Below are 13,171 nucleotides of genomic sequence, written 5' to 3' on the forward strand. Positions count from 1 at the left end.
AGGTCCAACGTGCAGAAGAGTCTGATATGAGCCAGAGGAGAGGTAGTTTAGGATAAGAACCCAAAGGTTCCAGTCAGGCAGACAATATTAATATCTGGGACCAGACTGGATAACAGAAGGAGGAATCTGAAGAGATTGCCTAGACCAGGGAGCCTGTGATACTTGACTCGAAAGGTCAAGAAAGTCTAGGCATAGACAGATCACACCAACTCAAAAGGGCCAGGTGGTACAAACAGCCTGTAATTTTTGTCATATACCCCTCTTTTCAATGACCTCTGCTAACATCGTAGCTTAGACCCTCTTTGGATCTCACTTAAGTGCAATATCGTAACTTACCTACTAGCCTCCTATTTCTCTACCTATACACTGCTGCCGAAATCATCTTCTTGAAGAGCCATGTAAAACCTCTTTGATGTTTTCCATTCACCTTCAAGTAAGACTAAGTCCTTAAAACGACTTACCAGACCTTCCAAGATCTGAATTCTCTCTAGCCTCATATCTGCAATACTTTTCCCCAGTGCTCTCTGCACCAGCCATGACTTTTAATTCCTCCAAATGTTATCTTGCCTTTAGTTGCAAACATGGCTTCCTTTTAGGCAGAAGATACTTAATCACCTCCCTTCCCCAAAACACACTCTCTCCCTCAGTCATTCATTTTATCTACCTTACTTTTACTTTCATGTCTCATCTTAAACATCACTGCCTTCAGGAGGTTTTCCCTGAACCCTTCAATGGGTCCCTGCTATATTCCTAGAATACTCTGTGCATCCCTTTTCATGACATTAATCAAAATTATAATGACAAACAGTAAACAATCTTGAGTTTGATGAGGGCAAGGATGCACTATGACTACAACTGTTCATTCCAGCTCACACCTGTAATCCTAGCACTTTGGGAGGCTGAGGTGGGTGGATCATTTGAGGTCAGGGATTCCAGACCAGCCTGGCCAACATGGTGAAACCCAGTCTCTACTAAAAAACACAAAAATTAGCCAGGCGTGGTGGTGCACGCCTGTAGTCCCAGTTACTGGGGAGGCCGAGGAAGGAAAATCGCTTGAACCTGGGAGGCGGAGGTTGCCATGAGCAAAGATCATACCACTGCACTCCAGTCTGGGTGACAGAGTGAGACTCCATCTAAAAAAAAAAAGCATTAGTTCCTATTACTCAAAAACCTTCAGTGGCTTCCCCAATCTTCTGCATTAAGTATGTATTTCTCAGCACGGGCCTTCAAGGTTGTCTACAATATGAAGCTTTATGGTCTACTCTTTCTGAATGATTCCCAAAACCAGGATGATCTGCTCCTTCCTAAATAAGCCAAGCGTATTCTAGTGTCATTTCTGTAGCTTCCCCTACGAGCCTGGCTCCCCTAAGTCTTTCAAAATGCTATCCACTCTTCCCAACCTATATCAAATTCCATCTTCTCCACAGTCTTTCCTGATTTTCCCAAATAAAATTGGCCTCTCCCATCTTTGACTCCCTTCCTGTTCAAATACATTGTATTTTCTGTTTGGTACTTTCCTAAATCCATCTAGTTGTTACAGGATTTTTCTTACACTTATTAATTCTAAATTTCTTAGATAATGGTGATAGCTGTTTTTCTATATAACTAGCATCTCCTTACTGCATTTAGTATATGCCTTATATCAGAAGGTGTTCCATAAATGCATTAACTTGAATCTTTTGAGACAGGGTGTTGCTGTCATACAAGCTGAAGTGCAGCGGCACAATCACAGATTGTAACAAGGTTACAATCAACTGTAACCTTGAATTCCTGGGCTCAAGTGATCCTCCCACCTCAGCCTCCTAAGTAGCTGAGACTACAGGCACGTGCCACCATGCTGAGCTATTTTTTTAATTTTTTTTTTTTATAAATGTGATCTCACTATGTTGCCCAGGATGGTCTCAAACTCCTGGGCTCAAGTGTTTCTTCTGCCTAGGTCTCTCAAAGTGCTGGGATTACAGGTGTGAGCCACCGTGCCCAGCACTGAATCTTAAAAATCTATTACACAGGCTGGGCACCAGGGTCTCACCTATAATCCCAGTACTTTGGGAGGCTAAGGTGGGTGGATTACTTGAGGTCAGGAGTTCGAGACCAGCCTGAACAACATGGCAAAATCCTGTCTCCATTAAAAATACAAAAATTAGCCAGGCATGGTAGTGCACACCTGTAGTCCCAGCTACTCAGGAGGCTGAGGCATGAGAATCCCCTAAACCTAAACCCAGGAGGTGGAGATTGCAGTGAGCCAAGATCGCGCCACTGCACTCCAGCCTGGGCGACAGAGCGAGACTTCACCTCAAAAAAAAAAAAAAACTATTACCTATAGGGCAGCTGTGCAGCTGTGTATGGCAGTTGTCTAAATATGTGGATAAAACACTCTTTTAAGTACAAAAGCTACCCGTGAAATACAGAGAAGCTAAACTGAATTAGAGAAGCACATTATGTTACCAGTGCAATAATAGAAATACATTTTATTTGCATCATAAATAATTGCTATTTAAAGAATAAGATTTGGCCGGGCGCGGTGGCTCAAGCCTGTAATCCCAGAACTTTCCCAGAACTTCTGTGGAGGGCCCGAGACGGTGCGCATCACGAGGTCAGGAGATCAGACCATCCTGGCTAACATGGTGACGAACCGCCGTCTTCTACTCAAAAATACAAAAAAACTAGCCGGTGACTGGCGGGCGCCTGTAGTCCAGCTCACCTCGGGATGGCTGAGGCCGGAGAATGCGCGTGACCCCGGGAGGGCGGAGCTTGCAGTGAGCTGCAGCTCGGCCACTGCACTCCAGCCCCGGGCGACAGAGCAAGACTCCGTCTCAAATAAAAAAAAAAAAAAAAAGAATAAGATTTATTGACCTTATATTATACATTAAGAGATGTCAACATTTATTTCAAATCTGATATTTCAAAGTAAATGGAATTTTAAGTTAAGTCTAATATAGCTGCAGAGCACAGTGCCAAAGTTCAGTGTTTGTTTTTGTGATCACTACTGTTTGCTGCAAAAAACAAACAAACAAACAAAAACAGCAAATAACATTATTTAGGTTTGCCTAAAATTATGATTCAGAAGGGATGATATAAAGTACCAAGTTCAATCCATTAAATTTCCAGGTGAGGAATATAAAGACTATGAGTCTCTTGGCCAAGGTCACAAAGCCAAACTAGGACGAAGGTTCAGACCATCTGACTTCTACTCCAGCACTCTTACTACCCCAGTTCAATACTCACCTCAACACTGTAACAGCTAGAGCACATTATTTTCAACCAACACTGAAGCAAACAATGCTCCAGTACTGTATTAAGGCCACTTGCACATTTTTAGCTATGCACCAGAGAAACAAAGTGTGATGAGTGAAGGAATGAGAAGGAATTCTTGTATTTTCTCAGGAGCTTATATCATATAAAAGGTTAGAAATGAATACTACTTCATAAGCTTTCAGGAGAGTTGTGTTTAAAGATACTCTGAGAGGCAAGAAAAACTTGATAGGAAATTAAACACAACTTAAATAGAATTTTGACATAAAATATGCAAATGGAACATTCTGAGTGCTCCATTATCAAAACTTACTATTTACAGTAACCAAAAAAAGATGGAAGAAAAAACAGAAAACCTAGCTGCCCATTTGTTAAAACGCGTGTAAAACATGAACATGCCTACCAATACCTACCAAATATTTGTTATTACATATTGCTTCTTACAGCTCTATACCTCATAACTGGCATATAGTGGGCACTTAAAGTGTTTCATAATAAATTCTCTACTCTGTGTTAGTATCATCCAGTATTATTCTTGAATATTATGGTTGTACATCAGTCACTAAAATGTTGCTACTTGTAGAAGGAAACAATGCATACAGTCTGCATCAAATGGAAATGCTGCCAAGGCTAGAACAGTTTACATTATATGTATATGTGTATCAATGTATTTGTGTGCCTCTATGTATGTGTATATGTATTCATTTGCTCTCCCTATATATGTATGCATGTATATGTATGTTTGTATGGCATGTATTTTTGACGTTAATTTTACCTAAGGATCTTATGTTATGGAACAGTGATTTTCCAGCTTTCCTTACAGCAATTCATAACGTGAAAAATATTTTACATTACAACCTAGTACACACACACACAGGGCCACACATACACAACCAAAACGAAAGTTTCATGAAACAACACCCTTACTATATGCAAAGCACTAATATTTTCCATTCCATTTTAAAAAGTGGATGTTTATTATTCACTAAACTGTTCGGAAACTCATAAAAGAGAAAAAAAAAAGATGTTGGGAAGGTGTACACCTTAGTTTGGCATCCATTTCTCAGAAATAACCTACCATCAATAGATACCAACCAGAAAATACCAAAATGAAGTCTACGAACTATTAACCATCATTCATTCAAAAGTGCTGTTGAGCACCTGAAAGGCTGGGTCATAAAACAAGTCCCTACTTGGGAGGCCAAGGCAGGTGGAACACCTGAGGTCAGAAGTTCAAGACCAGCCTGATCAACATGGTGAAACCTAGCCTTTACTAAAAATACAAAAAGTTAGTTGGATGTGGTAGTGGGTGCCTGTAATCCCAGCTACTTGGGAGGCTGAGGCAGGAGAATCACTTGAACCCAGGAGGCGGAGGTTGCAGTGAGCCGAGATTGCACCACTGTACTTTAGCTTGGGCGACAAGAGCAAACTCCGTCTCGGGAAAAACAAAACAAAACAAAACAAAACAAGTCCCCACAATTTAAAAGGAGTCATATAATAATGGAATTTGTTCTCTGACCCTAATGGAATTAGAAATCAGTAACAGAAAGCTATCTGTAAAATCCCCAAACATATGGCAAATAAATAATGTACTTCTAAATAATCCAAGGGTCAAAGAAGAGATAAAAAGGAAAATTAGAAAATATCTTTAAGTGAAAACAAAATACAGCAAAATTTGGGAGAAGTAAAAACACAAGCCAGAGATTTTCTGGTTTAAGAGAAGAACAACGAGCCCAGAGCATTCATTAGGTCCACTTAGTTTTCTCTAGAGCAATCCAACCATACTACTCCCAAACTCTGCTCACATAAGGAGAGTGGCCACCTACAATGAAAACAATCAGATTATTATTTGAGGAAGCTTAAGGTGAAGGAACCAGCTCCTCAGCTCACCCCCATTGGAGAGGTTTCTTAAGTCTAAAACAAGACCAGGAATCTAAATAAGCATTGTGGTGTCACTAAAGGAGATGAGCCATACAAACAGGACCATATGAACAGAGGGCAGTGAGAAATAAATCCGGAAAGTAGGCAAGACAAGAGGATGCAGAGCATGATGGTGGAATGGACAGCACTAGACTGTATGTTTCTAGATAGCAGCTTCCTCCCCATACTAAGGACAACTCCTGGAACACAACAGCCTGTTATTGCCTAACGTGTGAAACTGAACTTTCACAGATTCATCTCAGAACCAAACTAAGCACAGAAACACCTTAGCTTCTCAGAGATCATCAAGACCAAGATGGGCCAGAAATAAAACCTGTCCTGCCTTCAGACATATGTGCTAAGGTAGCCTGAGGACCCACCCCTCCAATCTCCAAACTCTGTAAATATGGGTCATATTATATATTCTAGTATCATTTATTCCAGCATTTCACAGGAGAGGAGAGAGGATAAGTATCTCAATTCCTGTTGTTAATTCAATGTAATTACTTTATCCACTATTAAAAAGGCAGGGGCTATTACATTAGTAGACGATCATTAACTTAGTTTTATGGCTAAATATTAGGTTTATCATTTCTATTAGTAGCACTCATTAAATGAAAATAAAGGGCCCATATGTTTTCTATGCGTATTTCAGGGAACTAAAGTGAGTAAGGACGCTATTCTGCTTTCCTGGAGCCAATCCCACATCCTGCTAGGTTTGGTTTTCATATGTGCCTGGCTTCTTAAAATAGGCATAAACAGTCTTATTTAGTTCTAGGCTATTTATTTCCACAGAGAAAAAAATCTCAGAACTTTTTAACTGTCATAAGTTACCTCATTTTTTTACACCTTTATTGTGATGAAGAAAGAAAATACGGTATCAGAGGCAAAAGAAAGACTGAGCTTAATTACAAAGATTTAAAAGAAACATTTACACAGTGGCTTATTAGAGAAAGAACACTATCTCCCTCTCATCTCAAGGAAAACCATTTATCCCAAAACGCATAAATACTGTGCTTCTTTAAGTTATATCATTCTTTCTAGAAAGAACTAGAGTCTTGGATTTAATCTCGTAATATGAACAGTTTACTACTCAAAACCACTACAGGAACTAAATGACTCTATCCATTCAAAAACAGTTACCTCAAATAATAACTTCACAATGCAATGATACTTTTGACAGAGTATTTATGAACTACAACCAATGTTTCAAAATCCTTTTGGAGGAGAGAAATTCAAAGCGATGAAACAAAGATGATCAAAGTTATATTACTGGTTTACAACATTAAACGATCTCAGCGTGCATTACTTTGGAGCAGAGATTTACACAGCACAATCAATACATTTGAGCAATGTGTCAGTGAAAATGATTAAATATGCCAAGGTCTTAATTATAATACCACTTTACATTCATATAGAACATTCCAGTTTGCAAAGCACTTATATCCCATAAACCCATTTGACTCTATGTCTTCCAGTTTAAATATAATAGATATGAGTTCACGTGGATAAGGGAAGCTATGTACTGAAGTGGTTAAGAACATGGAATTACATAAGATGTATTACATTTACTTTTGCTTGCTTCTATTTCCCTTTTTTAGAATGTGGCTACTAGAAAATTTAAAATTAAAATGTGGCTCACATTGTATTTCTATTGGATAGCATTGTTCAGTCAGTTTATCGACAGATTTTATTTGCTAGCCTAGGGGGCACAATCACTGACGTATAAAAAGATTAAGAAAAGGAAATAACACCCTCTCCACTAAAGGATTTGACATTTTAAGTGAAGTGTCACAGGTTCAGTAATAATATTGCAGCCAAGCTTAAAAGCAAAATAAAAGGTAAAGTCATATAAAACTTTCTTAGGGAATGTGGCTGTTCTCTTCTATAAATAGATTACTGACATTAAATTACGGAAAGTGATTTAAGAAACAATGTTACCCTCTTTAAAAGCCCACAAATTTGCTCTGCCTGAACAAGGAGGAAAATGTTCTGCCCACAGTCCGCTTGCTAGAACCTGAACGTAAAGACAGAATAAGGCAAGTAAGTCCTACAAGGAGGTTTCACCATCTACTCTGATATCGTTTACTCCTTCATTTTACAGAGAAAGAAAATGAGTCTTAGCCTGACTAGGTGGCTTATCCAAAATGTCATCATTTCAAAATTTAATCAATATAAAAATATCTGTTTATAAATATCTCATTAGTAACAATTATTTAGACTTTTATACTAGGTCTTCAAATTCCAGCATATATTTTACACTTCAGCACATCTCAATTTGGATACTAAATTTTCATCAGCAATATTTGATCTATATTTAGAGTTCATAAAGCTCAAGGTTGAAAACTAAATTTTCATAGCCAATTTGTTTCCATGTGGCTAGTGGCTACATTAGACAGAAAGCTTTATAGAATATCTGATGAGTTCAGTAAGCTCAGTGAATGCTCTCTTCAATATCCAAAAACTATCATTCTCTCCTAAGGACAGAGGTGGAAGAGAAAGATCCTAGACTCTCCCTTCAGATAGGCAGTTTGGTGGCTTTCATTTGCGATATGTAACTGCAACTATTTTTGTGTTAACTGGGCATGAGAAGGTATTAAATAAAAGATTCTAGAACTAAAAAAAAAAAAGAATATGGAATTGAAGTCAACCGTTTGTTTTGGACTTGCAGCATTGTCACTTACTAGATAACACGATCATGAGTAAACTACTCAATATTTCTCTGCCTTAGTGTCATCATCTGTAAAATGGAAATAACACTTTTTCTACCTCTTGGGCATACTAAGAATTAAGTCAATTAATATATGTCACGTACTTATAAGGCAGAGTAACCATTACATACACCCTGGTTTTTGAGATCAGCAGCCTCATATGTATGGATATCCATACATATCCATTGTATGGAAATGTATGGGAAAATATGTACAAGCCTCATTATATGAAGCTAGTAAGCCACACGGCCAGGAATAAAAACCAGACCTTTGGCTGCATGAGGTGGCTGTAATTCCAGCACTTTGGGAGGCTGAGGCGGGTGGATCACCTGAGGTCAGGAGTTCGAGACCAGCCTGGCCAACATGGTGAAACCCCCGTCTCTACTAAAAATACAAAAATTGGCTGGGTATGGTGGTATGGGCCTGTAGTCCCAGCTACTCAGAAGGCTGAGGTGGGAGGATCACTTGAGCCTCAGAGATGGAGGTTACAGAAAACCGAGATTGTGCCACTGCATTCTAGCCTGAGTGACAAAGTGAGATCCTGTCTAAAAACAAAAAACAAAAAACAAAAAAAAAAACCTCAGACCTTCTTCTTCCATTTGATCCTCCATCCATAGAGGGCTGGGTTAAGTATCCTAAGGTTTTCTAGACTAACATAAACAGTTTAACATAAAATTTTACAAATCAAAAAAATTCAGCAGCTCAAAACATTAATCAAATTTGATTTTAATCTATATGTCTGTATACATGTTTCAGATCACACTGATTATTAAAAAACAAAAACAACCAATGTTCCATTTGGGGGGCAGAACTACACACCAAGGAATAGTTCTCTGGGTTGCTATATTTGTAAAACAAAACTCTATTGCCTCACTTTTCAAAAGACAGACAAAAATGGAAACAAACTTATCACATCACATCACATAATGCTAGTATGATGTTCATTACCTCAAATTCTTTATCAAATAAGATCTATGATGATGATAATGACTGTTTTAGGATTTCCTTTTTTCCCACTTTAGTTTTCAAAACATTCAGTATTGGGTTATTAACATCTGTAATTTAAAAAATAATCCCCCCCAAAAAAGTGTATCAAGGAATGAAAACAGTATTGATAGAAGAAACAACTTAGAAATTAATTCTAGAAAACAGATACTTAGCTGAAAAACTGTCCTCTTTTTTCAGACATGTTTTAGGTATCTTTCCTTAGACTTTGTTCAAACGTTTTTCTTTTAATGATTTAGATGACTGTGATAACATCTTTCACTGTATTTAAAAATAGGGCATGGGTGCGTAAATGTATGAGCTGGAATGCAAAACTGGCACACTAAATCAGAGCATTAAATCATTTAGTATATTCTAGAATATTTAGTATATTCTAGTATAAAAATGTATTTTAAGCATTGATATCTCCATGCTCTGTCTTCACATATAATTTTAATCCAATCATCTTTTTCTTTTTCATAGTGAAGAAATGTGAAATCATGAACTTCTTAACGTTCTCAAATATGCCAAGCCAATTAATAGATTATTGGCCGGGTGTGATGGCTCACACCTGTAATCCTAGCACCTTGGGAGGCCGAGGCAGGTGGACTGCCTAAGCTCAGGAGTTCGAGACCAGCCTGGCCAACACAGTGAAACCCCATCTCTACTAAAATACAAAAAATTAGCCAGGCCTGGCAGCGTGTGCCTGTATAGTCCCAGCTACTCAAGAGGCTGAGGCAGGAGAATTGCTTGAACCCAGGAGGCAGAGGTTGCAGTGAGCCGAGATCACGCCACTGCGCTCCAGCCTGGGAAACAAAGCAAGACTCCATCTCAAACAAACAAACAAAAAAAGATTATCCTAGGACAATGCACTCCTCTATTCCAGGCCTCTGGATCCCTCCTTGAATAAGGACAGGCCAGAACATCAGTGGTTCTGAGTCTTCTTTCCACCCCAACCCATCTGAGGGATTCAACACTTCTCCATTTATAGAAGTGACGATAGACTGAAAACGTCCCTCAGGTGATTCTAAGACACCACCCTAGAAGCTGTTCCCGTGCTGGTACCCTCTACTACACTACGGCAGACTTATTTGAGGTTCCACACAGCTCTACAGTCTGCCACTTTAGGTACAGGAAAACTATAGTAACACTTCAATAGGAGCTTAAGAATAAAGGCCAAAAGTTAGTATACATCTTCATTTGTTGGAACATGAAAGATTCAAATAAGAATGTCTATACTGATGACATCAAAGAAGATGATGGTATAACTGTTCATATGGCAGGTGGCACAACTGACCTAGAATTGGCTTCTAATCAAGGAGGTAGATAAAGGAGGAGGAAAAATAGGGAATCAATCAAAATAATCACCCCTAAGGTTTGAGGAAATGGTCTGAATGTGTGATTAATGGAAAGAAGACTTGTGTAAGTTAACTTGCCTGATATCAGAAAGGGAAGCCAAAGATGAACGCACAGAGATGTGATGGTATATGATCCCAATTTCTTCTCCAAAATATCAATTTGTCACATGTTTGATATCAATTCTATGTAAGTAATTTTTTTTTCTGAACAACTCTATAAACTAATAACCAATAAATACTAAAAGGAAAAGATTTAGACACACACATTATAAATATAAATCAAATACACCAGTTCAGCATGGTGATTGACGAGAACTGCCAAGCATGGTATTTACAAACAATGTTCATATTTCTTTGAATATCCACTTACTGTGGACAAATTACACAGCATTTAAACGCTATTGTTAGTTGGGTATGGTGACTTGTGCCTGTAATCCCAGACTCTCTGGAGGCCAGGAGTTCAAGACCAGCATGGGCAACATACTGAGATCCCCATCTCTTAAAAAAACACAGTGATAATTTTAAAAGATCTTGTATGTGCAAAATCATGTGAAAAATTCTCACAACTAGGCAAGAAGGAAATAGAATTTGAAAACTTCCTTGGAAGATGTGCATTTTCTGATCCAAATGTGAACCAATATTACGTCGTCATTAATAAGTATGCAAGTTATGGTAAAGAGGCTGACTGAGGCTTCAAAATTAGGATATTTATATAAAACAATGTGTAACTGAACTATCTTCAAACAAGAAAACATTATTACTTAATAAATGCTGATGCTGATTGTTAACTGTATGTTTTACAATAAGACGACCTTTAAATGGGACAACAAATAACAGGTGATGCACAGATTTAGAATTTGAAAATAAAAAACTGGCAGGCTCTAAAAGTTGCTGTCCTCTGTACCTAAAGATGCCACTAGTGGCGAGTCGGAATACAATGTGTACGTCACTATCACTGCTCTAACATTTAGTATTGCTATAATGGACTCCTGGTCAAAAAAGTAGATAAAAATGTGGGCATTAATTTCTTCTGAAACAACTACAAAATACACTGACCACTGTTGCTTAACTTAGTGAAAAGCACTCCCTATTTAACAAACACATTCTCAATGTTCCCAGTGTGAACTGTAACTGTAAAACCTAAAACTTGGGTCAGTACACAGACCAACAAGAAATAAAAATGAACAGAAAGAAATGCCCGAATCTCAGTTCTGAAGGATGTTCGCTTCTGAAATGGTGGCAATAAACAGTGTGAAAAAAAAGACAATTCCATACACAGGGTTGAGATGGGTGAACAGTTGTTGGATGAAGATATACATTTCTTCCTCATTCTATACCCATGTGTCAAAGCATCAAAACAATTTATTTGCGACAGTTTATGTTGTGTCTCGAACTTTACATCTAAGTTTATCTTGAGGGGCAAAAAAAACCTGTTTGGCTTGACTCACCGTGAATCACAGCCAGGAGGTCATCTTGTTGTGTATCAGCAACTATGTTTTCGCTACAGCTATGTGACCTGAAGTGGCAGCAGCAGAGGCACCAAAATAGAAGGGGCAGGAGCCTTCTCTTGGCTTCTTGGCCGCAAATGGGCTTTCCAGCCCATTCGGGCAACTGAGCAAGAGCCAACCGCAGAGGAGAAAGAACCAACCCGACAGCTCCGCGGGGAAAGGCTGCAGGCCCACCCCACCTTCCGTACCCTCCCGGGGAGCCCCGGTAGGCAAGAACATAAAAGAGACAGGCTTAAGAAACAGCCTGGAGAAAACACAGCATGACAGGGGTCAAAACTAGCCTCATGGAGGGCAAAACCCAGCCGTGACCGTGAAGCACAGATTTCGGGGCGGTCTGGACGCGGAGGAGTCTCTCTACCCTGGGGCTCCGGGAGCGGCCCCAGAGCGAGCGCGCCACGGGCCCCCAGCCTTCAAGCTCCTCTGGCCGCCTGGGACCTGCCCCCGCTCCTACCTCACCTGTCCGGTGCCCGCTGGCCGGGCCCGAGCCTCCGGCTCCCTGCCCGCACCCCGGCCCACCCTTCCATCCCGTGCTCTCCCTGCATATCTCTCGGGACCACTGGCCGAGTCAGCGTGGGCAGGAGCCGCTGCTCCGCAGCCCCAGGCCCGGCCCCGGCACTCACTTTCTGAATCCGCTTCAGCGCCATGGGTCAGGGATCGCGGTGGGGACACCGGCCGGCAGGGGTCGGCTGCGGGGCTCGGGGGCGTGGGTCGTCGCGAGTTGGGCTCGCTGGCAGCTCAGCTGGCTCCGCGCGGTGGGTCCCCGGTTCGCCGCTCCCTGGCTCGCTCCGGGCGCCGGTCCCTGCTCCGTCTGCGCCCGAGCGCGAGTGTGCGGGCGGGGACGCCGGCGAGACTCTTTTGTTTCCGCTTTTGCTTCTGGGAAGGAGCCTGCGCCCTCCCCGCCGCGCCCCGCCCCGCCTGGCATACTGGGAAGTGTAGTTCCAGCCCTGTCCTCGGCCGCAGGCCCCCAGACGCTGCCAGTTTACTTACTGCTGACCTTAGTCAGGCAGCTTAAGGTGAGAGCTGCCGGGTGCTGGAGTTAGTCTCTACAGTCTCATTTAGAGCAAGTTACTGAACCTGGGGCTGCGCATCTGTAAAATGGGGATAACAAATGAGCTCCTAACACACATAAAGGAATTTCTAAATCATCAGTTAGTAATTCCTTATCCAATAGGTGCCACAGCTGGTTTTATTATTTTTACCTTTAAATATTTCACTGTCTTTTCTCAAATATATGAATTGTCTCACTCACCCAGCACACATGCACAAACTCATATCTATCAGACCCCTTACTTACCTCCTTGGTTCTTATTGCAGAGGAAAAAGGTGTCTCTTCTGTCCAATGCACAGATCTTCGCTGTCTGAGTGCATTGTCTGCTCATAGGTATGCCCCTCCCATAAATTACCCGCTTCGAACACCGAGTTCAGAGCTCTCACTCCC

At 40.6% G+C, this 13,171-nt stretch overlaps 1 protein-coding gene across 2 annotated transcripts in view; it reads right to left on the minus strand.

Moving 5' to 3' along the window:
• UBE2D1 (ubiquitin conjugating enzyme E2 D1) overlaps nt 1-12,599 on the minus strand; it is a 36,411-nt gene extending 23,812 nt beyond the window's left edge. Inside the window, exon 1 of one of the 2 annotated variants that reach the window (XM_017889914.1) lies at nt 12,354-12,599. In XM_017889914.1, coding sequence (XP_017745403.1) covers nt 12,354-12,377 — 24 coding nt within the window. In that variant the 5' untranslated portion in view covers nt 12,378-12,599. The remainder of the gene's footprint in view (nt 1-12,353) is intronic. The other variant, XM_017889915.1, reaches the window with a different exon arrangement.
• Between the last annotated feature and the right edge of the window lie 572 nt (nt 12,600-13,171).

This window comes from Rhinopithecus bieti, unplaced genomic scaffold (assembly GCF_001698545.2).
Source record: "Rhinopithecus bieti isolate Rb0 unplaced genomic scaffold, ASM169854v2 scaffold_18620, whole genome shotgun sequence".
NCBI classification, from domain to species: domain Eukaryota; kingdom Metazoa; phylum Chordata; class Mammalia; order Primates; family Cercopithecidae; genus Rhinopithecus; species Rhinopithecus bieti.